At 59.5% G+C, this 27,589-nt stretch overlaps 1 protein-coding gene across 5 annotated transcripts in view; it reads right to left on the minus strand.

Annotated features, from left to right (window-relative positions):
* Positions 1–773: 773 nt before the first annotated feature.
* Positions 774–27,589, minus strand: part of STIM1 (stromal interaction molecule 1) — a 76,664-nt gene continuing 49,848 nt past the window's right edge. For 3 of the 5 annotated variants that reach the window (XM_063393329.1, XM_063393326.1, XM_063393328.1), the window contains exons 8-13: positions 24,430–24,607; positions 19,539–19,706; positions 17,939–18,039; positions 17,016–17,251; positions 11,427–11,817; positions 774–3,650 (exon numbers count right to left, since the gene is read on the minus strand). In XM_063393329.1, the coding sequence (XP_063249399.1) occupies positions 3,107–3,650; positions 11,427–11,817; positions 17,016–17,251; positions 17,939–18,039; positions 19,539–19,706; positions 24,430–24,607 (1,618 nt within the window). In that variant the 3' untranslated portion in view covers positions 774–3,106. Of the gene's footprint in view, positions 3,651–11,426; positions 11,818–14,601; positions 14,683–17,015; positions 17,252–17,938; positions 18,040–19,538; positions 19,707–24,429; positions 24,608–27,589 lie in introns of all 5 variants that reach the window. The other 2 variants (XM_063393330.1, XM_063393331.1) reach the window with 2 other exon arrangements.

Raw genomic sequence — 27,589 nt, forward strand, 5'->3', positions numbered from 1 at the left:
GGATGCACACGTGGAGGCAGCCGGCCCTAATGAGTGTTAATGAGTGCTAATGAGCGTCAGGCTAACGAGGAGCCAGCCCCAGGGCCTGTGGGGTTTGAAAAGGCTGTGTAGGAGCTGGAGAGGCTTGGGGAATGCTGGGGCAATAGGGAATGCTGATTTCTGCCTCGGTAAATGTGTTTTTCCAGGGTAGATGTGGGCAGGTTGAGGCTGCAGGGGGGCAGGATCCCCTCCAAGAGGGGTGCTGGTGAGAACAGGGCGTGTGGAGATGGAGATGTCACTGCCCTGGAGAGGAGCACCGGGAGCTGCGGGGGCACATCCCATGGGATGGTGCTGCCTCCCCATGTGACAGGACCATCCCAAATCCCAGCAGATGCCAACCACTGAGCCCAGTGCATATTTCACTATTTTTCCTGGAAGTGCCCTGCACCTCTGAGGTGTTTCTGGGGACTCTGTGAGCAGGAGCTGTGACATCTCTTGAGGCAGTTTGGGGGTGGCTGCCTGTCCCTGTCCCGGCTGCCAGCAGTGTCCCCATGGCAGTGGCAGTGACAGGATGCCCCTGGGGTGGATCCAGCCCCGTGCCCACTGTGCCTGTGGAGCTGAGATCCAGTTCCCATGGGAGAGGACGATCACAGGCCCTGGTGCAGGGGGGAGCCGGGGTGTCCCTGTGTCCCCACTGACCTGGGCAGGAACACATCCCCTGCAGGCACCCAATGCCAATCCCACTGTGCTGGAAGCCTGGGGAGGGCTGGAAGAAGAGAGCAGCACCCAGCGGCTCGTAAAATAGACTACATGCTTTATTGGATTGAAAAGTTTTATGAAATGACAAAAAAACAAAAACAAAACAAAAAACCACCTTAAATCAAGAGTTGGCAGATGCGTCAACAGTTGCCATTTGGTGGATCCCCAACCCCTTCTCCAGAAGCATCCACAGGTCTCTGCCACCACCAGCAGCTCTGGCCCCGACCCCGCCAGCCCCGCTCTTGGGGGACCCTGCCTGTGACAGTGGGGTGCCCACAAACCGGGGTGCCCATAAATCGGGGTGCCCACGGAATCGGGGTCCCCATAAATTGGAGGGCCCATGGAACCGGGGTTCCACGAATCAGGGCACCCATGGGATCAGGGTGCCCACAAATCGGGGTACCCACGGAATCGGGGTGCCCACGGACCGGGGTGTCCAGGCAGCAGCCCCGGCTGCGGGGCCGAGCGCGTCCCCCCGTCCCCAGGGAAATGCAGGCACTTAAAGTCATTGAGAGGAATTTTTCACTAATCCCAAAGCAACAGTGAAATTGTTTAACTCCCACCTACGGAACAAAAAACACCTTTGTAGCCCTTCCTGAATTGTCAAGACACAAATATATTACTCTGGCATAAAGCAAGGCCCCGGGGCCTCTCGGCATCCGGCCCAGCCTCCTCTTCCTCCCCCCGTTGTGCATCCTCCTCTGCCTCGGCAGGAGCAGCCCCCTCCGGACCCCCAAGGATGTGTGGGATGGTGGTCTGGGGACAGTGGGGTGGTGAGGACAGGGACCTGGGCTCGGGGGTTCATGTGGTGCCAGGGAGCCGCCTCCAGGGGGGTGGGAGGGGGCTTGGGGCCCCTGGCAGCCCCGGGGCTGGGGGCTGCTCCTGGAGGAGCTGGGAGAGGGGGCAAGGCGGTGGAGCAAGGCTCAGCCCTGGGGTGGGGCAGGGGCCAGGGACGGGGCAGGGCTCATCCCTCAGGGTGGAGCAGGATCCAGGAATGGAGCAGGGCTCATCCCTGGGATGGAACTGTGCTCAGCCCTGGGATGGGACTGTGCTCATCCCTGGGAATGGGGCAGGGCTCATCCCAAGGATGGAACTGTGCTCTTCCCTAGGATGGGGCAGGGCTGATCCCCTGGGACAGGCTCGGCCCTTGCAGGGAGTGGCACTCAGGCACAGTTGCTGCCCTGACTGGGGATCCCCTCAGTGGCCGGGGCTGTGATGGGGACAGCCCGAGGTGAGCCGGGGGCTGTGAGCAGCAGGATGTGACCCCCAATGTGCTGGGGGAGGACGGGAGAGCCCCTGGGAGTGGCTCAGGACAGGCTGAGAGCCGGGCCAGGCTGTGCTGGCAGCGGGCACAGCCAGGGACACGCCGGTGGCCTCAGGGCAGGGGACACTGCCTGTGTGAGTGTGAGCCTCCTGCGTCCCTCGGGAGGGCACCGAGCCCCAGCACCCGGCCTGCTCCAGGGCAGGGAGGACTCTGTCATGGTCCTGCCACCCGGGCACAGCCTGTCCCCTGCCCTGGAGAGCCCCGCTGTGTCCTGGTCCCTCCCTCTGGCCCTGCCCAGCCAGGACAGGGGGCAGGGGACAGGGGACGGGCCCTGCTCCCGGGAGCCCCCTCCTCTTTGTGCGGATGTGGCGGCTGGACCTGGCTCTGCACCAACACCCTCGGGATGGCCCTGCCTCGCTGTCCCTTGTCACCAGGGCCCTCAGGCGCTCCCCAGGGCACGGAGTCTGGGGGGCTGGGGAGGGTGCCCGGGGAAGGAGAGCCGGGGACAGGCGTGGGCTGCTCCCGCTGTGTCCCAACCTCCCCCAGGCACTGGGCAGGGCAGTGGGGGACACACAAGTACCGGCAAGGGCGGAGTCCTCCCCCTGTGGGAGCTGCTCAGGAGGGGATCCCCTTCCCAGGGGCAGCCCTGACTCGGGGAAAGGAGGGAGAACCGCTGCGACCTGAGTCACCCCAGGGGAGCGCGGGGCAGCCGGCACCGCCCCGGCCCTCCGTCAGCCTGTGCAAAAGTCGGAGGAGGCAGGAAAACAAATTAATAACAACAATAAAAAATAAAATTTAAAAAAAAAAATAAAACCACATTGAAACCAAACCCAAAGGCCGCGTGGCTGAGCAGAGCAGGAGTAACTGGAAGCCATGCACAGCAAAGCCGGGACCGCAGCGGTCGGAGGGGAGGGCAGGGCGGCTCTTCTCCCGGGGGAGCCGGCGGCGTGGCGGATTTTCGTCTCGGAGATGAGGAAATAAATAAGTTTAAATAGCTCCTCCCGTGCCGGCGCTGGGGGTGACTCAGGGGTGCCGGGGCCGCGCTGCGTTCCCGGTGCACGGCCGGCCCCGGGCCTGGCGGGACACGTCCGGGGGGGTCCCCCCCTACTTCTTGGGCTTCTTGAAGATCTTTAGGGGGAACTTTTTCTTGATCTGGCTGACATCAACCTCGTCGCCCGTCAGGCTGCTGTCCTCGTCCCCCGGGCTCTTCTTGGCGGCCAGCTGCGGGATGCGGGTGTTCCTGGCGCCGCTGGGCCGGCAGTCAGAGGTGGGGGAGGGGGTGTCGGGGTCGGTGGAGCTGGGGCTGTGCGACCGGGACGAATCCGAGTGGCTGGGCTTGCCGGCCGTCGGGTGGCTGATCTCCCCCAGGCTGGAGGACTTCTCCATGCCGTGGTTCACCATCATCATCTTCTTCATCACCATGGGGCTCTCGGGCAGCCGCTCCTGCAAGGCCGCCAGGGCGGAGGGCTCCCCGTGCCGGCTGCCGCCGTTGGGGGTGGGCGCGCCGGGGGCCCCGGGGACAGCCTCCTCCATGGAGCGGGTCAGCAGCGTGGGCCGGGCAGCCAGCAGCTTGGGCGCCGAGCTGGGGAGGCGCTGGTGGTCGCTCAGGTGCGGGATGGAGGAGTCGGAGTCGCAGCGAGTTAAATCTCTGCGGTGAGAGGGCGGAGAGAGAGCGGCGTCAGTGCCGGCCGGCCTGGCCCGCACACGCGGATGGCAGCAGCGGCTGAGGGGACCCCCGGTGACCCCGGGGAGAGGCCTGCAGTGAGCCCCTGCCCCCGGCCCTGCCCTCCTCGGTGCCCCCAGGGTCAGGGGGTCACCGCCCGCACCCCGAGCAGTGGGAGGGAGCGGGGACACAACCCCCAGGCCATTCGTCCCCCGTGAGTCCCAGTGGCACTGAGAGCGCTCCCAGCCCGCCCCAAGCCCGGTGTGTCCCCACGTTCCCTGGAGGGTCCCTCAGCCCTTGCCCCATCCGTGTGTGCACCCGCGCCCCCCGCCCCGCCCGGCTCAGCCGGTGCCAACCTCGAATCCCGGCGGAGGAACTGGAGGTTGGGCGTCCCACACGAAGCCATGCCCAGCCCCGCCGCTGCACGTGGTTTGTGCCCAGCCTGTGCCTACCGGTGACGGCCAAGGGGCGAGAGGGGCTCCCGGAGCCCCTCGGAGACTGGGAGGCAGGAGCACGGGGAAATGACAAGTCACAGCTCGCTCTCCCGCCTGGGTGCTGCTGGCCCCGGGGACCCTACGGCACACCCGGGCAGCCGGGCCCGGAGCTCCGGTGCTTCCCACTGATCCCACGGCAAGGGTGGGATGGGGTGAGGGGCCCGGCCCTGCCCCACGCACAGGAGGGTGCTGCGGAATGGGAGGCAGATGGAAAGGAAAGGAGCGAGCGGGAAGAGAAGCAGAAGGGGGAGAGAGGAGATGGGAGGTGCTGAGCTGTCCCTCGCCCTGCAGCCCCCCTGATCCCTGCTCCTGGCACAGAGCCCTGCACATGGCCACCGAACCTGCCTGGCACCTGGCACTGCATCTCCTACCGTACCACCATCAACATCAGCCTGCAGGCAGCTGAAGAGACCAGCAAGACAAGGGAAAACCTCCTCAACAGAGCTGGCACCTGGGAAGAGGTCCAGGCAGAACTGGAGAGATGTTCAGGAATCATGGAATGGTTTGGCTGAGAAAGTACCGTGAGGACCACCCAGTGCCACCCCTGCCACAGCAGGGACACCTCCCACTGTCCCAGGCTGCTCCAGCCCCAGTGTCCAGCCTGGCCTTGGGCACTGCCAGGGATGCAGGGGCAGCCACAGCTGCTCTGGGCACCCTGTGCCAGGGCCTGCCCACCCTGCCAGGGAACAATTCCTGATTCCCAAGAGCCCATCCAGCCCTGCCCTCTGGCACTGGGAGCCATTCCCTGGCTCCTGTCCCTGCAGCCCTTGTCCCCAGTCCCTCTGCAGCTCTCCTGGAGCCCCTTCAGGCCCTGCCAGGGGCTCTGAGCTCTCCCTGGAGCTTCTCCTCTCCAGATGAGCACCCCCAGCTCTTCCAGCCTGGCACAACCTCAATCTCTTCCCTGCTGCCCACACTGTGGGATCAGCCCAGGGCACATGGATTTAAGGTCCCAGTGCTCATGGCCAGGGCCTGTGCAGCTTCTCCCACCAATCCTGAGCTCCTCCCCAGGGCTGCTCCCAATCCATTCTCCCCAGCCTGTGTCTGTGCTGGGATTGCCCTGACCCAGTGCAGGACCTTGCCCTTGCTCCTGGCTGAGCTCTGTGAGGCTGGCACGGTCCCAGCTCTCCAGCCTGTCCAGGTGCCTCTGGATGCCCCCTCCCTTCCTTCCAGTGTGACCACAGCAGCCAGCCCTGTGTCACTGGCAGTGTGTGGGGCTGTCCTGGATCTGTGTCCCTGTCACTGCTGATGTTTTCCAGTGCTGGTCCCAGTCCTGGCCACTCCTCACTGCTCTCCACAGAAGCGATGGCACCCGGCTGTCCCGGCACGGGGAGGCTGGACAGGCCATGAACATTCTCCTCAAACTGGAACAATTCTGCATTTCTTTAAAAAACCCATGGAATAAAGTCGGGCCCTTGTTCAGCAGCTCCACAGGAACACAGGGAGGAGAAGGGTATCATGAGACCCTGCGGGTGGCTGGGACTGAGCCACGCATCCACTGGGGGAGCCCGGCCGTGGAGAACACCCCAGCTCGTGTTCCCCAGCAGCAGAGCCCCGGGCACTGCTGGCACTGTCCTTGTCCTCATGGAGCCCAGCCCGGCCGTGGAGAACACCCCAGCTCCTCTTCCCCAGCAGCAGAGCCCCGGGCACTGCTGGCACTGTCCTTGTCCTCATGGAGCCCAGCCCAGCCGTGGAGAACACCCCAGCTCCTCTTCCCCAGCAGCAGAGCCCCAGGCACTGCTGGCACTGTCCTTGTCCTCATGAGCCCAGCCCGTGGGGGAGCAGCACGAGAAGGGAACGATCCGGATGGTGAAAATCCCCAGCTGGAGCCCCTCCAGGGAGACAACTGCCATGGATCACACGTGTGGGCCACCAGCGGATACTGCGGAAGGTCACGGTCGTGGCTGGTGGCCCATGGCTGTCACTGGGGTAACTGGGATAACTGGGATAACAGCAGCAGCCATGGGACAGCAGGGCTGAACACGGGTGGTTGGAGCTGACTCCCAAAACGTGGACACGCCCACACACCTGGGCTGGGACACCTCGGGATGCTGCCACTGCCTGCACGTGGAATGGCACTGCCATCACAGCCTGCAGCTCCTTCAAGGAGCTCAGCAATCTCCTGCTCTTCCCAAATGTTTCTCACTCATGGCTTACCACACCTGCAAAGGGGAATTTCTGTGGGAATTCCTGCCTGGACACTCCTCTCCCAGGGAAGGTGGCATAAGCTCCCACCTGCACCTGCTGAGCCCTTGCGGAGGTGCTGCCATGGTAGAACACCCACTTCCAGAGGTTTATTTCCTCCACAAACCCCTGGAAAGTGCCCCCTGTCCAGGAAAGCAAAGCAGACTTTGGCTGCAGGGGTTGGCACCAGCCCAGTGGCAGGAGCTGGGTCCCAGCAGAGCCGGGAGAGGGAGCGAGGCTGTGGGGCAGAACCTTGGCACGGGAATGGTGCTGGTCAGAGCCAGGACCAGGGGCAGGCAGCATCGGATCCTGGCAGGAATGCAGTGTTACTCCGGTCTCAGGTCCTGGAGGAGGTGGGAGAGCCCCAAGGGACCCAGCATGCCCTGGCTGGGGATGGAGGCACACAACACCTGCTCTCTTCGCAGTCAGTGTCCCAACTCCACCAAAGAATCTTCTTCTGCAGGAAATCCAGCCCAGCCCTTCTGGCTGTGCAATCCCACAGGGAGCCCTCTGGGTGACGGTCAGTGATATAAATCCTTCAAAACAGCAAGAGAGCAGTAAATGCAGGAAAAGAATGGATTTTTTTCCACTGAGGAGACTTCAAGGATGTGTGAAGAGGGCGAGTGTTCCTTGCTGGGCTGGGCAGAGCTGCTCCCTCTCCCACAAGCCCTGCGGGTTTCAGTCCAGCAGGGACCAGAGCAATCCTGCAGCGCTGGCAGCGTGTGGAGAGCCACACCCTGCTCCAGGAGGGTTTTCTTCCCGGAGGGCAGACTGGGAACCCGATCCCAGGACAGCTGGTCCCACGCCACGGGAGGCAGGACAGCAGTGGCCGCCAGGGCCTCGGTGACATTGCGGCCACCGTGTCACCTCCTGGCACCACCCTCCCTGCAGCAATGGGCCATGTCCCCATTCCTGGCGTGGCTGTTCTCCGGGGTCCTTGGCCCTGCACTGGATGTACCACAAGGGCTCCACCTCGCTCCAGTTCATCCCTCTGGGCTCATCTGGGGGCACTGAAGGAGCTGATGCCCAAGAGCACACAATTCCCAAATATTCCAGTGGTCTAAGCTAACCCTGCTCATGCACAGTATCTCCAGCTGTAACTCAGGAATATATTCCTGAAGGACACAGGGAAGAGCTGGTGACAGCAGCACCCACCAGAGCAGCAGCAGTGCCACCCTGCTGTGCCAGGGTCCGGGGACATCCTGGCACACCGAACACACCCACCATGCCAGGAACACTCCAAGGGACACCCGGCAGACCAGGACACCTGGCACAGGCACAGGGACCTCCTGCATTCCTACTGTGGCACCCCCAGGCTGATTTTGGGAGCTCAACACCAATGGCCAGGAACTTGTGGGATTTTCTTCAGCTCCAAAGGAGCCTTCTGGTGGTTCCCACAAGGAAGAGCACAACAGCAGGGACAGGATTCCTGGGATCACACTGGCTGGGTCAGAGACAGCAAGAGGAGAGAACATCCTGAGTCCATGCCAGGACAAGAGGGAGGAAAGAGCATTCCCAGGATACTGCCTTCATCCCGGATGAGGCTCAGCCAAGGCCTGACCTCTATCCCACTGATTTCCATGTGGATTATGCTCCTGAACTGTTATGGCACATTTTCAAGAGGAAAAGCTCTCCCAGGACACGGCTGGCCTTGATGGGATCCCAGGAAGGGATCAGAGGAAGTGTTTCTGTGGAGCAGCAGGAGCCCCTGACAGCTCATCCCTCCTGGAAACCACAGAGCAGCAGCTGGACAGGGAAATACCTGGGAGCCTGAGCCTTCCTGCATCCCAGCAGTGCTCCCTGCTCTTTTCCATGGATCCAGGCACTCCTACCACCTCCACACAGCGACCCTGGCAGCGCTCACCTGCCTCAGGTGAGCAGGATCTGCTTCCTCCTGCGCTTCCTCCCACCCACCAGGACCCGCCCAAGCTGGGAGGGAGGGAGGGTGAGGAGATGATGATGGCCAACAAAAGAAGCAGAGAGCAAAGCATGGAATAAGGAAAGCCTGGAGTACAGGAAGCCTGGGAGTGGAGGAGGAGCAGGGGAGGAGCAGGAGGAGGATGGAGAACAAACACCTGGTTTTCCCCAGCCCTGTAGCCTGTGAGGGATTTCTCTGGGTGTTCCCGCTCGGGTCCAGCCCAGCATGGCCGAGGGGCAGCCCTGGGTGTGCTCCAGAGAGCTCACAGAACCCTCGTGCCTCATCCCTCTGTGTCTGGCTCTCCAAGGGAGCACCCTTGGCTGCCGGGCTCTGTGCGTGTGGTACCGAGGCTTTTCTTAAGGCAAATTCCCCCATTCGCTGTGGGGCTGAGCCTCAAGGCAAACCCAACAGCAGCTTCCTCCCTTCCACCCTGCAGGAGCTGTGAATTACTCATTTCCCTGCATTCCTGACCCTCTCCCTTCCCTGCGCTTTGGCTGCCGCCTCCCTTCCTGGTTGGAGAAGGGCCTGGGCGTGGGGATTTGGTGCTTCACTCCCATCTCCATGAGTTCTCCACCCGAGGCAGGCACTGGCAGCAGAAACCTCTGTGCACACGCAGCCCCCCAGCCCCTCTCCCCCCGGGGACCCCCCGATCCCGCAGCCGCCTCCGGCCCGGAACCGCTCTGACCTTATTGGCGCCGCATCCTCTGAAGCCAATTGCAAAAGAGAAGCAAAGAGTGAGCAGTGGAGGGAGTGGCTCCCTGCCAGGATAACCCGGCAGGATTCCGGAGACAGCGACCCCCAGCCTTGCTCGGGGGCAGCTCCTTGGAGATGTTTCTCCTCTGAGCTCTGCCCAGCCTTGGCATCTGCTGGACGTGGGAGAGGCTGGAGAGCTCCAGCAGCCCCCAGCATCAGGGTGGCACATTCCTTCTGCCAAGGGGGCCAGGAATCTTTGGGGTTCTGCTCTGGTCCTTGGAGTGACTCCCTGGAGGGCCCCTCTGAGCCTCCTCAGGAGGCTGCAGAGCTCGAGGGATGTATGGAAAGGCCTCGGGGACGGGGATATCAAGGAGGAGCAGCAATCCATCGGCCCGGCAGCGGCGCTTTTAGGGATGCATCAAAGCAGGATCTGCTAATGATGCAGTGGGATAGAACAATTAACAGCGACAAAACCACGTCTTTGGGGGCCCAACTCCTCATTTCTGCTCGGCAGGGATGGATGAGGTGGGGGCAGTTGCCTGCTGTGCTGCAGCTGGAGCAAATCCCAGGTGGGAGGTTCTGACTCCATCGCTTCTCCTGCATCACCGACCAGGCTTTGGCCTGGGAGCAGGGAGAGGACAGTCCTGCTGTGGTGACCAGCTGGGCTCTGACCAGGGGAGGCAACACTTATGCCCTTCTAACCACCTCTGGCATCGTCCCCTTCCCTCCCTGGGGTCCCCACACTGGATCCCGTTTCCCTCTGCCACTCTCAGCGGGTCTGCAGGGACTCAGGCTTTGTCCCAGGCAGGAATTCCATGTGTCACGGGCCTCAGGTGGAAATAAATTACATTTAAACAGCTATTTTGGACACAGGACATGAGCCCCAGGCTGCCAGGATAAGCCTCCCTCCTGCACAGTCAGGGAGGCAATGGAAGCAGGGACCAGCAGTGTTCCCAGCTTTTACCAGTCAAACTGGGACAGCTGCAGCTGAGCTCCCACTGATAGGAGTTAATTAATTACGCTGCTTCTCATTATCCCCAGCCAACCATTACTGAATTAACTGAGATGCTGCTCTTCAATTCTCCATGGTGGAGCAGGTGCAGGAATTTCCCCCTCGGTATTCCAGACTCCAGAATGTGCCTGGGGCTGCTCAGCTTTGAGACCAGGGGCAGGGAGGGGTGGAACATCCAAACCAGAGACTGTGAACAAGGCCAGGAGAGATCCCAGCACCTGAGGGCAGAGGGACCCACAGGTAAGGGGACAAAGGGGCAGCGTGCTGGGATGGGTGAAGATGTGGTGACTGGGAGTGTTTCCCTGCCTGGAGAAATAATGGTGGAAGGACGTTTCCCCCATCCTCTGCCTCACCCAGAGACTTCCAGCCTTCTCCCAGCAGTCTGTTCCCCAATACTGAGGATTAGGAGACTGCTTTAAATTTTGCCATGGAGAAAGCATGGAGCAGAAATGGAATGACCTGTCCAGGGCCACAGGCAGCACCTGGCAGGGACAGGATTCCCTGGTCACTTCCCACTGCCTGCATCGAGTGCCAGGGACACCTGAGGCCACGGGCACACATCCCAGTGCCCCGATGCCAGGGGGATCCCACACAACACCCGGGCACTGGCTGCATCCCTGACCCCTGGGACGAGGATGTCCGGGATCTCCTCGGGTGAAAGCCACCCGAGGAACCTGACCCTGGGCTGGGGACACACAGGGCAGGGCTGTCAGGGCTGTCAGGGCACTCCTGTCAGGGCTGTCAGGGCCCTCGGAGCACCAGGCAGGATTCCTGCTCCTCCCTGTCACCAGCACGGTGACCTGGGACAGCTCTGGGATTTAGGGATGGAGGATAAGCAGTCCCTAGGATGCACCAGCTCTCCAAAGAGCCAACTGAAAGGGACCAAGCTAAAGCCAACAAGAGCAGCTCCGACTCCCTCCTCAGACATTCCTCACCCAAAACACCCCCGTTCCTCACCCCTAGCAGCCCAGAGGCAGTCACTGCAGAACATATTCCTGAACTGCCACTCCAGCACCTCTGAAAACCATCCCAGATTTCTCCAACTGCTACCTGGTGGTCCCCACCCATCACGTTCCCTTTGCAATTCACTTGTGAGGACCCCGAGGAGGCCCAGGCTTCAAATCAGGTCGAGTTTGGTGATCAGTTCTGTTCCCTTCTCCCATCCCCTTGTTTAGGGGATACCGAGCACCTGGGAACTCTCATTTGCTCAGCTACAGTCAAACAACAGCAGAGCCCCTTGGGAACGCCCCCACTGAGCTCGTGGGCATGGGGATGGCCCGTGGAACCCTCCTTAGAGGCTCCAGCGGCTCGGGAGAGCAGTGGAAGGAACAAAAGTGGATAAATCATGGAACGAAGGCCCGAAAGAAAAGGGCAGGAGGAATGTGAGAGAAAGAGCACCCCAGCAAGCACCAGCTCTGAGGCACAGCAGGCAGGAGGCAGCTAGAAAAGAAACAGCAATATACCCAAAGCTCCCAGTGCGACAGCGAACTCCAGAGGTGACATCAGGAGGGGGCAGGTCGGGGATGGAATCCATCTGGAGGAAATAAGAGGTGGTGTGATGGTAATAGATAGGGTGGACATGGCAAGCAGGAGCAGGTGCGGTGGTGGTGGATGAGGAGCAGGAGGTGGAGGAGGTGGAGGCAGGCGATGGGCTGGAGCCGGGCAGGTCGGAGCTGAAGGACTGTCCGGAGGTGAGGCTGTGCATTCGGCGCAGGGACACTCGGCCCGCCCGGAACGGGGCCGCGGGGCCCGCCTCGGGCTGCCCCGGCACGAGACTCTCTACCAACCTCTGCGATCCGTGGCCGTGCTGCGGCTCCACCAGGCGCTGCCGGACTGTGCTGGGCAAGGCCGGAGCTGCAACGAGACACAGGGGACAGTGAGGGCCCTGCCCGGCCCACGGAGCTCCACCAGCGCCGGCACCACCACGGTGGCACTGCCACGGCCCACTGGCACCACCCCACTGCTCCTGGCCCACTGCCACCATCCCAGCAGCACCATCCCTGTCCCACTGGCACCATCACCACCCCAGCAGCACCATCACCACCCCACTGCTCCTGGCCCATTGTCCCTGTGCCACCAGCACTGTCCCACCTGGTGCCAGCAGTTAAGGCCCGTTTAATGCAGAAGCAGCTTTAAGCTGGTGCTAAACATGCTGGATTAATGCCCAGCCCATGGAAAGTCCAACACTGCTGATGTCGGTGCCTCTGAACACCTTATCTGAGCATCTTGCCTGACGCAGACACTGGCTGCTGACTCATCCCACCTGGAGCCACCAGCCGGCTCCTGGAGAGCCAAGAGCTGGCCGCTTCCAGGGCCATCCCACCCTCACAGACACCTCATGGCTCCAGTCCTGCTGCCTGGGTGGGACCTTCACAGCCCCAGCAGGAGCCCCAGGAAAGCAGGTCAATGTTGGCACCTGAAGCTCCACTCCCAGAGCTCAGCTCTGCTCAATTCTGGCACCACTGTGCAGGGGCAGCACCAGAAGCAAAGCACGGCAGCATGGAATCATACAGGGAATTGGGGTGGGAGAGACCCTAAAGATCATCTCTTCCCACCCCTGCCATGGCAGGCACACCTTCCACTGGCCCAGGTTGCTCCAAGCCCCATCCAACCTGGTCCTGGACACTTAGAGGGATGGGGCTGTTCCCTGGTTGGTTGAAAATATTGGAGTTGAGGCTCTTGGGAATCAGGAATTGTTCCCTGGCAGGGTGGGCAGGCCCTGGCACAGGGTGCCCAGAGCAGCTGTGGCTGCCCCTGCATCCCTGGCAGTGCCCAAGGCCAGGTTGGACACTGGGGCTGGAGCAGCCTGGGACAGTGGGAGGTGTCCCTGTCGTGGCAGGGGTGGGATGGGATGAGATTTAGGGTCCCTCCCAACCCAGACTTTCTGGGATTCATGCCTGATTCCTCCATGCCTCAGCTGGTGACTCTGGCCCCAGAGTGGCCTCACCTGTTCCCAGCCTGTTCCATGACCACTGATCAGAGAGACTCAACCTGAGAAATATTCTCCTCTGGCTGCCAATTCCCCTTGGTTTGGGGAACCACGTGGGAATGTCCTTTGGAGCCCCAGCACCAGCTCCTGAACTGTCTTCAAAGCTCCTTGGGATCTCTCCAGCCCTGTGGTCACACCTGGCTGGAACTGGAGCCCAGCAATCCCTGAGCAGCTGCCTGTGCCCCACACCTGCCCCCGGGTCACCCCCAGAGCCAGGGGAGGCCCCTTCCCCTGCCTGGAGCCTTGGGAATGCTCCCCCCATCATGGAAAAGGGGATCCCAGGGCTGCAGCCCCATCCCAAGCCAACCAGGCTGCCTTCATTCCATCCCCTTGCTGCCATTCCATACAAGATGTTCCTCCTTTGATAAGGTGTTCAGGATTGCTCAGGATTTCTTATGTGCATAAGAAATTAATGTACAAATGGGTTAAAAAGATGCAGAGACAGGAAAGCTCAGAAATGGAGGAGGAGAGCTCCTTTGGGAATGGAAGAACCAGCAATCCCTGCTCTGGAAACTCCCAGCTGGACACACAGGGCCCCTCTGGCAGAACGACTCAGGACTGAAGGATCCACAGGGACAATTTCCAGTGGAAGAAGGAATAAGAAGGAATAACACTGGCAATTTGGCTGTTTCTACACTCTCAAGGTGAATGCGAGTCTTTCCCACTGCTCAGGTTTGCTGCTCCTTGTTCTCTACAGTGCCCATCCATGAACCTGGAATTTTACATCATCCTCCTTCTATTGCAAGATAATTTTTTTTCTGCTCCAGAGCTGCAATTCCAATTTGGGAATGTCACTGTGGGGGATTCACAGGGATCTGACTGCAAAGTGACTCACTGAGGTGATGGGTTTCTGATACAGATTTCCTTTTCCCTGGGGCCACATGTTTTTCCCTAAAGATTCCTTGATTTTTTCGTGGTGTTCCAGCCCTCATTTCCCAACTCAGTACTTCAGTACTTCCCACCTTTGTGCTCTCCTTCTCCAAGACCTACCCTGGGATGAGCCCTGGAGTACAGGCTGGGACCTCGCTTCCCAGACCACCACTTCCCTGCAGACCCACGTTTTACCAACATTCCCCAAATTACCTGCCCAGGATCCCAAGGAAAAGCCCTCCCTGCAGGAGGCTCCATCCACCTCCTCCATCCCATGGCAGCCGGCGCTTGGCCGTGCTCCCCAGGGGAAGGCCTCCAAAGGAAGCCAAGGCCAGGGGCTCTGTGCCTTCTCCATGGCCCTGGGGCTCCAGGGGACAGGTTTCCCTCAGAGGTGGCACTGCTCAGTTTATTTAGGGATTCTGAGGGTACTAGCAGCACCTGTGGGGAGGGATGGGGCAGCAGGGAAGGAGGTGGGATGGGACAGGGAATGCTGTCACCTCCTCCTGTCCTTAATCTCCACCTCAGGGGTAAACCAGAGTGAGTCCAACCCTCCAGATTCCCTAACTACACCCAGGAGCACGTGGGAGCTGCAGCTGAGATTCTTCTTCATCCCACCAGACTCTTCCCTGGGTTAGTACAGGTGGCGATGGCTCAGTGAGGAGAGACACATTCATTAGTTCCTGTGCCAGAAAGACGGAAAATTGGTGGATGTATTTTAGTCCAGAAGAAGGCCAGAGGGCAGAATAAAAAAATGAAAATATAATTGAAGAGAACCAAACCAGGGTATTTCCAGAGGGACTGATCCTCCAAGGACAGCGAGGAGCGGTCGCTGAACCTGCGCCCGAAAAGCCAGGCTGCATCTGGGGGGGCAGCCAGGTGGGAACAGGAAAGAGAGAGATGGGATTTACTGGGAGAAGCACCACGGGTCCTCAGCAACACATCTGGGCAGGAGAAACTTGGCACTGCTCTCCTGAGGCAGGGTTTGTACACAAAGGAAAAAAATCCTACAGGGAAAGGCTCCCTTGGCTTTGATGATTGGAGTGCCCGGTGCTTGCCACAGGGTGTGTCACCTGCAGGGAGGTGGGCGGGCAGGAGGGTGGCAGGAGGGTGGGCAGGAGGGTGGGCAGGAGGGTGGGCAGGAGGGGGGCAGGCTCTCTGCCCACTTCTGGGATGATGGAACTGGAAATGTCTCACTCGAGCCGTCTCAAGTGTGAAGAAGCTGAGGCTGAAATCAGGGCTCAATGCTCACACCAGGCCCAGCTGAGGCCCTCAGGTGTCACCTGGGACTGTCTCAAGCACCTCTGCCATCAGTGCCCAGCTGGGGCTGTGCCAGGGCTTTGGCAGAGATGTCTGGCTCGATTCTGATGGTGACTGGTAATGACAAAGAGCAGGAGGTCTCCGTTCCCTGAAGCTTTAATGTCCCCAGGCACACGTGATCCCACAAACTGTGGCTCCAACACCCCTGTCTGCAGAGCCCTGGGAACACGCAGGTACCTCTGCTCCTCCTGCACTACCCAAAGCTCTGCCTCGTGCTGGCCCTGCCCTGAGCCCCCTCAGTGCCTGCCCCTACCCCTCCCCAGCCCCACAGCCGAGGGGACGTGCCCCTGGCACACAGGGCACCTCCTGCAGCACACAGTGCCAGCCCTGAGACCCTTCTGCTCATCCCTCCTGCTCCCCTGAACGGCCCTGGCTTGGATTAAACTGTCCGGAGTGGCCCAGAGCAGCTGGGACTGCCCCTGGAGCCCTGGAAGCGTCCCAGGTCGGGGTTTGGAGCAGCCTGGGATAGTGGAAGGTGTCCCTGCCCACGGCAGGGGGTGGAATGGGATGAGCTTTACGGTCCTTCCAGCCCAGTGGAAGCACTCTGTGATTCCATGATTCCATCAAAGTGCCCGGATCAGGGTGCTGTGCCCTGGCCAGGTGCTGCTCCTGTGTCCCCAGGCCCCTGCCAGTGCTCTTCAGCTCTCAGTCTCTCGTGCAATACGCAGTGGGAAAGCATTTGGAAAATGCCCTTTCGGGAGAAGCAAGGCAGGATGTGGCCAGCTGAAGGCAGAACAGCAGGCAGGGCTGACTCCCCGCTGCTGCAGGAGGTGACAGTGTCAGCCAGCCAGGAGCTCAGCACCTGCAGCACCACAGGCACAGGGTGAGCCGTGCTCAGCCCTCCCTCCGTGGGGTCTGGGCTTGGCAGAGCAGGGACAGCCACCCTGGGAGCTGTCACCAACAAAGAGGGACGGGAGGTCCCCCTGGGTGACCCCAAGCCCTGCACACAGCTGGGGATCCAGCCTCTGCTCCAGGGAATGTTTAACAGGTCCCTAGGCTGGCAGGCTGCTGCTCCCACCCGGAATGGTGCAGGATGCAGGTCCAGCTGTGCCTCAGGAGGGGGCAGCTTTGAGTCCTTTAAATCCCAAAAGAGTGCTCAGGCCAAGGGGAACTCGGGATAATCCCTTTTCCTGTCTCACTGCCATGTCTACCCATGCCTTTGCTTGGGAATTTTTGGTAAATGTTTAAATCACTGAGTTGACCAGAACAGCACAGATAGAATGAAATGATGATTAACAATTTCTAAATTACCAGTTCTGCTGGAATCAACAAATTCCAAACAACCCCAGCAGTGGGGCCTGGCCTGGTAGGGATGTTCCTGACCCTGATGGACCAACTGTGGCCTTTGGGTGTGGAAACCCCAACGTGGATCAATTAATCCCTCCTGATGCAGGTGAACTACAGATCCAGGTCTGCTGGGTGTCACAGCCCCCAACCCCAGCAGCCAGAGCCTCTGTTCCCAGGGAGCCTCACAGCCCCATTCCCAGGGATTCCCTGTTCCCAGGAGCCCCATTCCAAGGGAGCCTCACAGCCCGGTTCCCAGGGATTCCCCGTTCCCAGGGATTCCCCATTCCCAGGGAGCCCCCATTCCCAGGGAGCCCTCATTCCCAGGGATTCCCCAGTCCCAGGGAGTCCCAGTTCCCAGGGATTCCCCATTCCCAGGGATTCCCCATTCCCAGGGAGCCCCCATTCCCAGGGAGCCCCCATTCCCAGGGATTCCCCGTTCCCAGGGATTCCCCATTCCCAGGGATTCCCCGTTCCCAGGGATTCCCCATTCCCAGGGGGAGCCCCCATTCCCAGGGATTCCCCGTTCCCAGGGATTCCCCATTCCCAGGGATTCCCCGTTCCCAGGAGCCTGTTCCCAGCGCTGCCGTACATTGGATGGACATGGGTGACACCAGCTCCTCGTCCAGGTCGTCCACGTCGTCGGTCATGATGAAGTGGGAGGGGTTGGGCCGGGGCGTGCCCATCCAGCCCGGGTCGATGTTGAGGGCCGAGGCCAGCGAGTGCAGCCCGGGGTTGTTGACGATCTGGAAGCCGCAGAGCAGCTCGATCTGCTGCCAGCGGTGCAGCCGCTCCCGCAGCGCCGCCGTCACCTCGCTCAGGGCTTGTCTGGGGACAGGACACACAGGGACAATGCGGGCAGGGAAGGGGAAACACCCCCAAACCACCTGCAGCAGAGTCCGTGGGGGCAGCTGTGTATCCTGAAATCTGAGACACTGCTCATTCCCATTCCAGGAACACAGCAATTAAAAAATGCAGCGGCAGCTGAAGTATCTGGGGTTAATAACAAGTGGGAATGGCTTCCAGTGCCAGAGGGCAGGGCTGGATGGGCTCTTGGGAATCAGGAATTGTTCCCTGGCAGGGTGGGCAGGCCCTGGCACAGGGTGCCCAGAGCAGCTGTGGCTGCCCCTGCATCCCTGGCAGTGCCCAAGGCCAGGCTGGACACTGGGGCTGGAGCAGCCTGGGACAGTGGGAGGTGTCCCTGCCATGGCAGGGGTGGCACTGGGTGGGATTTAAGGTCCCTCCCAACTCAAGCCATTCCATGACAATCCCTTAAGCATCCTGCAGCCTCGTTTTGACAGGACTTCTAATTGCTCCATGTAATTGTGATCCCTTGTTTCTCACAGGTAAAATCAGGTTATTGATGAAGAGGAGCAAGTCCAACCCCAGGTCATGGAGCACAATGGGAGTTCAGCAAAATGAGCCCCAAAGCCCCTGTGGAGGTGAGGAGACTCCTGCTGGGATAGGGGAGGGGTGAAGAGGGAGGGATGAGGGAGGTGTTGAGCTGACACTCACTTTGCAGTTAAGATTTTATGATCGACATCATCCAGAGAGGAACTATGAGCAACATGGAACGTCCCAAAAAGGGTGTTTCGCTTCTTTTTGATCTTTTCAGCCTGGAATATCAACAGAGAAAAGTCAGAGAAAGAAGACAACCTGATGTTTCCTCCAGGCCACGGACAACCTGGATGGGCTGAGACAGGAATAGTCCCTGCAGCTGCCTGCACATGTGGGAATAGTGGGAATGGTGTTGTCACTGAGGAATGTTGTTCTCCCTGACACCGGGGTAAGGAATTCACCAGCAGCAAGTAGCAGGTTGGGGAGTTCATGCTCCCTTCTCCCAGTTTCCAAAAATCAGAGGGAACTGAACTGAAAAGGCTGAACTTTTAGGGCAGAATTGGAGTCCCCATCCCTGGCAGCTCTGTGGATGTGGCACCTGGGGACATGAGGCAGTGGTGGCCTTGGCACCGTTTGGGGAATAGGTGAACCTGAAGGTCTCCAAGGTTTTCCCCAACCCAAACATTTCCATGATTCCATGAACCAGGTACCTCAGTGAAGGGCTCTCACACATTGGCTTGTCTCGCCCATGAATAACTACCAAACACACCCCAGGAATGCCCAAAGGATGTTGGGCTGGGGAAGATTTTTGGTTTGAGGTTGAATTTGTGTTGTACCAAAAATTTAAGTCTCCTCCCACAGGTCTTCCATTCCCAGCTCCAGTGGCATGAACCTGGGACTTAGGAAAGCCAAGGATGTGGATGCAAGAACTGACACAGCCAAAGGAAAACTGTTGGAATCTTAAAATGTTCCAGTCAAAGCAGATTAAAGCAGACAGAGCTTTCCCTCCTGCCAGCTCTGCTGGCTCCATATGGCCATGGGGACGAGGACGAGTCACAACAGCTCCCTGGGCTCATCCCTCAGGGCTGGCACACAACATTCCAGCCTGGGAATGAGCGGTGATTCACCACCACCATCTCGGGATGCACAGCATCCCACTGCCTGTGCATGCTCCTCACCTGCAGCAGGGACTGTGCTGAGAGGTGCAGAGCCTCCTGCTAACCCAGCACCCAGGGCAGCAATCCCTGCTCAAATTCCCAGGGCTCCAGGGCTCCAACTGCACCCAGGCTGGGACCTGCCCACCCTGAGAATCCATGGCTCAGGAGCATCATCCTCATCCTCATCCTCACCCTCACCCTCATCCTCAGCCCCTGCTCACACCTGGCTTGTGCTGCACTCTCACAAGATGCAAATTTAAGGCCTGAAGAGAGAAACTGCCCTTGAGCTGAGGGAGGGCAGGGCTGGATGGGCTCTTGGGCATCAGGAATTGTTCCCTGGCAGGGTGGGCAGGCCCTGGCACAGGGTGCCCAGAGCAGCTGTGGCTGCCCCTGCATCCCTGGCAGTGCCCAAGGCCAGGTTGGACACTGGGGCTGGAGCAGCCTGGGATAATGAAAGGTGTTGCTGCCCATGGAATGAGATGATCTTTAAGGTCCCCTCCCAACCCATCCAGGGATTCCACAATTCCACAAGACAAAGAAGATACAGAGAATTCAGCTCTCCAGGTTTCACTCCCCAAACCTCCCCCACGGACCCAGCACGAGGCTGCTCCATCTCTCACCCCTTCCTTGGCCACCAGCAGCTGCTTCTCTGCGTTCTGCTTCTTGATGTTGTAGTACTGCACCTCCACCTCGTGGGTCAGCTGCAGCCACTTCTGCAGGGCCTCGGGGGCTGCCCAGCTGCAGTGGGACTCCAGCTCCTTCTCCGCGTTCTTCAGCGCCATCCGCACCTGCGGGGAAGTGCCCGGGACACCGTGGAGCAGCGTGGGGACACGGCCCTCCTGCAGCTTGTCCCCCTCTGCTGCCAACCCCGCTTCCCAGGCAACGGGAAACAGGAAAAAACTGCCCAGGCTGCTTCATCTTAGGCCTGCCAGCAGGAAAAGTCTGGAGGAGCAGTGGCATCCTGGGGACCAGAGGAGAGGAGCCACCCACACGCCAGGCTGCTGCTCCAGGCACCAGAACCTCCCACAGACGATTCCTGCCGTCCTACAGCTGAGCTCCTTCCTCAGAAATTCCCAGCCAGCACCATGCTGTGCTCCCTCTCGACCCCTCCACGTCAGCTCCTCTGCCATGAGCCACCACAAAACCCTCTGGAGCCAATGGCACGGTGCATGACGTTGTTGAAAGGGAATTAGGCTCGCAGAGAGGACGCTCTGGGGGTTTTCTGCAGCCTCTGCAAACCTCTGCAGAGCTTTCTGCCTGTCTGTAAATCCCCCAGATCCTCCTGTGGAGGCAGAATCCCTGACAGGACCCTGCAGGCAATCCCTGTCTCACCACAGCTCCCAGCCAAGCCCAGGGAGCTCGTCAGGAGACAACTTCCACACTGAAGAAAGTGAGAAAAATATTTAGACACAAAACATGTGCTGCTGGTCAGGAAAAGAAACAGCCTGGCTGGATCAGCCATTCCTGGGAGCTCTCCTTCCACCCCAGCCCAGGCTCCTGCATACCCTGACATCCCACAGACACAGGATCAGAAGCCAGCTGGACACTGGGCTCACAGAAAAGCCTTTAGTGGTGGAGACCATCACGAATGAACTCATCTCCTGCAGTGCCCACCCTGTGAGAGGTTCTCACCGCCCCAGAGCCCAACAAGCCCTGAGGGAAGGGAAGGGAAGGGAAGGGAAGGGAAGGGAAGGGAAGGGAAGGGAAGGGAAGGGAAGGGAAGGGAAGGGAAGGGAAGGGAAGGGAAGGGAAGGGAAGGGAAGGGAAGGGAAGGGAAGGGAAGGGAAGGGAAGGGAAGGGAAGGGAAGGGAAGGGAAGGGAAGGGAAGGGAAGGGAAGGGAAGGGAAGGGAAGGGAAGGGAAGGGAAGGGAAGGGAAGGGAAGGGAAGGGAAGGGAAGGGAAGGGAAGGGAAGGATGGCACACACAATCCCGGGACACACTGCAGGGATGGGCACTGTGCCACCACGGCACCCTGAAGCTCGGGGAGAGGTGTGGCTTCACACTGCACAACAGCTTTGCCTCCCACCCAAAGCGCTCCCAGAGCTTTCCCTGCTCCTGCACATCCAGCCCACGGACACAGCCCTTTCCCTCACAGCGGTGGGCGGATGCAGAGGAGCATTTTTGTGAAGGATTGCTCACACTTGGAGCTTTTCCTTGAGTGTGTTCTTTAACTCAGTCATGTCTCACCAAGCCCAGCCCAGGGAAGGTTTTAGGGAGCCAAGAGCCCCGGGGTACAGGCAGATACTCTGAAACTCTGTATTTTATCCAGAAGGATCATCCACCCAAGAGCATCCTCGAGGCACCACACATAAGAGGTCAAACACTTCTACCACTCGTGTGTGATTCAGGGCTGTTCAGTATAAAATTGCCTAAATCAGTCCCTGAGTGCCAAATTCAGTCCCACACCCCAGGCTTTTCCTGGCTTTTCCTGTCAGACACCAGCAGTGTCAGGTGCTGCTCCCACCTCAGCAGAGCTCTGACCATCACCCACAGGCATCTGGGATTTGGGAATACGGAGAAAACACGGGTAGGAAATGTGTCACTGGGGTAGAGGAGTGCTCGTAACACTCACAGGAACAATGTTTTTAGGGAATAGTGGGAAAGGGAAGTGCTGTGGAACAGGCAAGGATCAGTGGCTAAAATGAGTGTCCACGACCCAAACCCTTGTGGCTCTGCAGGGAATCCGTGCAAACAGGAGTTATTTTGTGTGCCTCCATTCTCCTGGGAAGATATTTAAGATCTCGTTTGGATAACTGAGAGCAACAGTTTATAAGGAAATTTTTTAAAAGTTATACTTTGCCCTGGTGAGATCCCCCAGCCCTGGGGAGCCCTGCTGCCTCCAGCCCTGGGACACCAACAGCAGGAGGACCTGGAGCTGCTGGAGAGAGCCCAGAGGGGCCATGGGGCTGCTCCAGGGCTGAGCCCCTCTGGGGCCAGGCTGGGAGAGCTGGGGGGGCTCCCCTGGAGAGGAGAAGCTCCAGGGAGAGCTCAGAGCCCCTGCCAGGGCCTGAAGGGGCTCCAGGAGAGCTGCAGAGGGACTGGGGACAAGGGCTGCAGGGACAGGAGCCAGGGAATGGCTCCCAGTGCCAGAGGGCAGGGCTGGATGGGCTCTTGGGAATCAGGAATTGTTCCCTGGCAGGGTGGGCAGGCCCTGGCACAGGGTGCCCAGAGCAGCTGTGGCTGCCCCTGCATCCCTGGCAGTGCCCAAGGCCAGGCTGGACCCTGGGGCTGGAGCAGCCTGGGACAGTGGGAGGTGTCCCTGCCACGGCAGGGGTGGGATGCGATGAGCTTTGAGGTCCCTCCCAACCCAGACTTTCTGGGATTCTATTGTACAATTATTTCAGGGTTCTCTGGGTCTGTGGCCTCACTGGGGTTGTGGTCTGTGGAGGGTGACCCAGTGAGGAGAGAGGGATGGATGAAGATCCTGGAACAGGACACTTCTCCATCCCATACACCCAATTCCAGCAGGACATCCACACCCTCCAGTGTGGCTTTGGTGACAAGAATCAACTGGTGCAGGAGGAGGCCTCGGTTAATATTCCCTGGGAGCAGGGAATAAGTTGAACTGGGAGGAGATGTGGGGTCAGAGGGGGTGACTGGTTAATGTCACGAGTGTCCTGGAGGTGCTGGCACGGTGCTGGGGTTACGGTCACACAGTGGTCAGGTGGGACACTCCAGTACTCACCTCCTGATGGCCTGAGGAACCACAGAGGTCACGTCAGCGCCGGCTTCCCGGGCTCCTTACAATGGGAATGCAGGGGGAAGTGGAAGGGGTGAGAGCTGGGCTTCTCCGGAGCCGGGAGCTGGCCGGGCCACCTGAGGCCACCCAGCCCTGCCTGTGCCCAAAGCACTCTGCCCCAGTGTCTGTGCCAGCAGGGACACGCCAGGGAAAGGCAGCCCAGGCCCGTGGAGAGGCTGCATGGCCCCAGGAGGGAGGCTGGATAAGAGCACTCCTGGGAACAGGCACTGCAGCTCTCGGGGCTGCTGCTGCCCCAGGCAGGAAGGGACTTTGCTGTTTGCACCTCTGCACGGCCCCATGGCTCCCAGGACACTTGGTCCTGCCTTGCCAGGGGATTCCTGCCTTGTTTTCTTCCCTGTGCTCCATAGTGGCAAAAAAGACTGGGAGAATACTCACATGACCTTGGAATATCCAAGGATATGCCTGGGCCATGCAGCTCTGGCTCCCAGTTTCAGTTTAAACTGATCTGTAACTGAGAGCCAGGTGAGAGTTGTCCCTCAGGTGAGATAAGAAGTAGCTACTGGGATTGTGGGTTTAACTTCCTTATAGGTTTGGGAGAGTAAAGGTTGGATACTGGGCAAATTTCCTTATGGAAAGGGTTGTCAGCCCTGGCACAGGCTACCCAGGACAACGTTGAGTCACACCCATGGAGGGATTTAACAGGATGTGGCAACTGGGGACATGGTCAGTGGTGGCCTTGGCAGTGCTGGGGAATGGCTGGACTTGATGGTTTTAGAGAGCTTTCCCAACCCAACCCTTACACACCCCTGTGATCATGAGAAAACGTGGAGAACATAACAGAACTCGTTCCAAATCTGACCTAAAACCATGAACACACACAGAGACTGTATGGACTGGGGAGGGACTCAGAAATCCCAGAGGGTGCAGCTCCAGGACAAGTCCAAGCCCTCTGCTCCTGCTGGGATGTCACAAGGTGCCAGCACCTGCCCTGTGTGGCACTGTGGCAGCAACTGGGACACTGTGTAATGGACACTATGGAAGAGAGACTTGGGGCTTTTCCTTCACAAAGGGGAGTGGGATAGCAAAGACAGAAAAGCAGCAACGTGACTGGATTCAGGGGTGATGGACAGCAGTGAGAACTGGTGTCCCTCGGGAGCCAGGACAGGCACTGGCACTGGGAAATATCTTTGTTGGTGACAGGGACACGGATCCAGGACAGCCCCACACACTGCCAGTGACACAGGGCTGGCTGCTGTGGTCACACTGGAAGGAAGGGAGGGGGCATCCAGAGGCACCTGGACAGGCTGGAGAGCTGGGACCGTGCCAGCCTCACAGAGCTCAGCCAGGAGCAAGGGCAAGGTCCTGCACTGGGTCAGGGCAATCCCAGCACAGACACAGGCTGGGGAGAATGGATTGGGAGCAGCCCCGGGGAGAAGGAGCTGCGGATTGGTGGGAGAAGCTGCACAGGCCCTGGCCATGAGCACTGGGACCCAGAACCCCTCAGTCCTGGGCTGAGCACACAGTGTGGGCAGCAGGGAAGGGATTGGGATTGTGCCCCTCTGCCCCACTCAAGTGAGAGCAGAGAAGCTGTGGCTGCCCCTGGATCCCTGGCAGTGCCCAAGGCCAGGTTGGACACTGGGGCTTGGAGCAGCCTGGGACAGTGGAAGTGTCCCTGCCATGGCAGGGGTGGCACTGGGTGGGCTTTAAGGTCCAAGGCAGTCTGTGTGTCCATGATTCCCCAGAGGGATGAAGCAGCACTGCCCTCAATGCCACGTCTCTGTGGGGGTGCATCCCCCCAGGTGAGCCCTTACCTGCTCCAGCTCCTGCTCCGCATATTTCTGCCGGCTGAGCTCGTTCTCGGTGCCCTCGCGCAGCTCCCGCAGCCTGTGTGCCTCCTGCTTGGCAATGCTGATCTCGTCCTGCAGCTTCTTCTCCAGGTGCACCTTCTCCACCTCCACGGAGCGATGCTCCTCCTGCGCCTTCTGCAGCCTGGAACACACAGCGAGCCAGAGCCAGTGCTGGGCCGGCTCCCTGGACAGCGCGGGCAGCCGGGGGCCGGGGCTGCCACCGCGCCCAGCCCTGCTCTGCCCTGCCCTGGGGGATTCCAGGGAGAAACTTCACCATGGCTGGGAAGAAAGGAAACTGTCAACTGCTCAGCCTCGGCTTTATTCGTTTATCAAATACTCAGGATGCATTTTCTTCATTTTCCAAAGCGCATCCGGATTGCCTCTAATGAGTCTCAAATTAAGCTCCATTTTCGGTATTTGCACTGAAGTGAAGACTTTGATAAAACAAAGGAGGGGAAGATCTGCCAGAGCACATCAGACTACCCAGATGAGATGGCTCCATGTTCCCCCCAAAAAATCCTGCAAATTCAGATTTCTTAATCTTGCCTGGACATTCTTATTCTTTCCCATGACAGAACTGAATCAGCAGGAATATATGGCAACAGCTGGGAAATGGTGGCAGCAATGAAAGCCTGGATCTCCACGGATCAGTGGGATCTTCCCTGAGGAGCTGGCCTGTGCTGAGGCTCCCAGCAAGGCTGTGAGGTTGGCAGGGCAGTAGCTGGGCAGAGACTGTCAGAGAGGACCTCAGTGTCACCTGTGCCAGGGGAGACTGCACCCACCTGGAGCTGTCACATGGGAAGAGGAGACAGACTGAAAGCTGTCCTAAGGGAATTCAACAGAGACCAAAACCTGTCCCTAGGGGAAGACACCATGGGCCAAGAGCATTACCAAGGGGAATTCAGTAGAGACATGGAGCTGTCCCAAAGTGAAGATGATGGTGACAAAGAGCTGCTGCAGAACCGAAAACACGTGTCTGACACCTGCACAGGCCGGCACAGCCCTGCAGCCACCAGGACACCCCACACGTCCTGCTGGCACAGCCCTGGGTCCTGTCGTGCCCCACACCCAATGTCCACTCGCACAAGTGACACGCTGATGACGTGTCCCCCTCCCGCCTGGCAGCCGTGGGATCTGGGGGCACAGCTGAGGGGTCATTATGGTCATTTTTAGCTGAGCGGGGCAGGGCCAGCACGCAAGGACGGGGCCATCCCCAGGCACCTGCACAGGCTGCACAAGCGGCACCGCCAGAGCCCCGTGCGCTCCCACAGGGCCGGGCCCGGCTGCTGCCCCTGGCCCGGGGCAGGGCCCGAGGCAGCGGCTCTTGCAGCTCTCCCCCGGCCTCTGCGGCGCCACGGGCACAGAGCCCGGGCCCGGGGCTCGCTCCCTGCTGCCCCCAGGGCGCTGCCCAGGGCTCCCCGCCCGCCGGGGCCGGGCCGGGCGCTGAGGGAGCGGCGCCGCCATTGCTGCCGCCCTCAGGGGCTCTGAGGGGAGCGCGGCTCCCGCCAGCCCCGCTCCGCCCGCACAGGCAGCACAAACACGGAGCACAAAGACACACGGCGCTCCACATTGTGTCCCTGCCCTTCCAAATGCATCGGGACAGCGGCCCCAAGGCTGCGCTCGGCTGCGGCACCATCGCCACAGGGCCCAGCTGTGTGAGATGTGACACTGAACACACAGGGCTTAGTCTCGATGGGATAAAACACCGACTTTTTTAGTCTACTTGGGATAGAAAAACACTTCTAATCGCACTACTCTCTTCTGCACCGGTCTTCAAAGGCATACCAAATCCTAGAAAGGTCTAATTAGAAGTACATGTGGCTCAAAAGTCATAAAGAGATAGTAGCAACATCTCCCCTGACAAAACACTTAATAAAAGAAAATCCTGTGCTAGAAAAAACTTAAACAGTTTTGTCCCTTGTTATTCTTGCCTTTTGAACTTTTAAATTTGTATCCTGTGATCCGCTGTATTTAAAATGAAGCAAAATTAAGCAACACCAGGGTAAAAATCCACAGCTGGGTACAAGGCTTCAGAATGGATGTGGAACTCCCGGAGGTCTCACCCGCTTCAGACGTGCACAAAGCTCCTCTCCTTTCCGAGGCTGCACGGCAGCACGCAAGGAGTAAAATCAGAGTTCCTCCTCATTTCACAGCCTTGCCCTGCACCATTTATGCAGAACCTGCTGCAAGCCCGGTGGGTGAGAGGAGACAGGTCAAGTGTGGTTGTGGATAATCTGTTTTCTCTCCAATTTTCCCTCTCCTGACACAGCTTTGAAGTGCCAAGCTGCAGGTGGGAGCAGAGCTGGCGTCCCCCAGGTCTCTCCTGTGGGCAGGAGCTGCACAGGGCAGCTCCAGCTTGAACAATTCCTTTTCCCACTGGAGGAGACTCCTTTGGTGTGGAAAAGAAAAAAAGAAAGGAGAATTGCTGCCTTTCCCTGTCTCAGGGCTGCAGAAGCGCTCAAACTTCCCTCCTGCTGCTCCCACACAGAGGAACGCTGGCCTAGGGCCTCCCTGCTGTTGGATATTGGGCAAGGCAGGAGGGACACACTTGGGTGTCCCTGTGGCCAGAAGAAATGGGTGAACATCCAGTCCCAAACACTCCTGTGGGATTTGTCATCCTTCAGTGATCCTTGTTTGGGTTTGGAAAGCCAAAAGAAGAGGAGGAGGAGAGGGCCTAAGAAAGGAACAATCCTTCTGTAGCCCCTGACAGGAGGGTGCAGCCGCGGGGGTCAGGCTCTGCTCCCAGGGAACAGAGACAGGACAAGGGGAAACGGCCTCAGCTGGGCCAGGGGAGGCTCCGGTTGGACACCAGGAGCAATTTCCTCATGGAAAGGGTGCTCAGGCCTTGGGAAGAGCTGCCCAGGGAGGTGTGGAGTGCCCATCCCTGGAGGTGTCCAAGGGACACCTGGACGTGGCACTCAGTGCTCTGGGCAGGGTGACAAGGTGGGCAGGGGGCACAGCAGGGACTCGATGGGCTGGGAGGGCTTTTCCAGCCTCAGGGATTCAGGGATTGTGTGCAAGTTATGCCAGAAGAAAGAAAAGAGAATCCCGGAGAAAGGCCCTGCCCTGGAGCAGCACAGGAGCGCCCCGAGGCCGGAGGTGCCAAGGCCGGGCTCCAGGCACG

This window comes from Prinia subflava, chromosome 3, assembly GCF_021018805.1.
Source record: "Prinia subflava isolate CZ2003 ecotype Zambia chromosome 3, Cam_Psub_1.2, whole genome shotgun sequence".
NCBI lineage: Eukaryota > Metazoa > Chordata > Aves > Passeriformes > Cisticolidae > Prinia > Prinia subflava.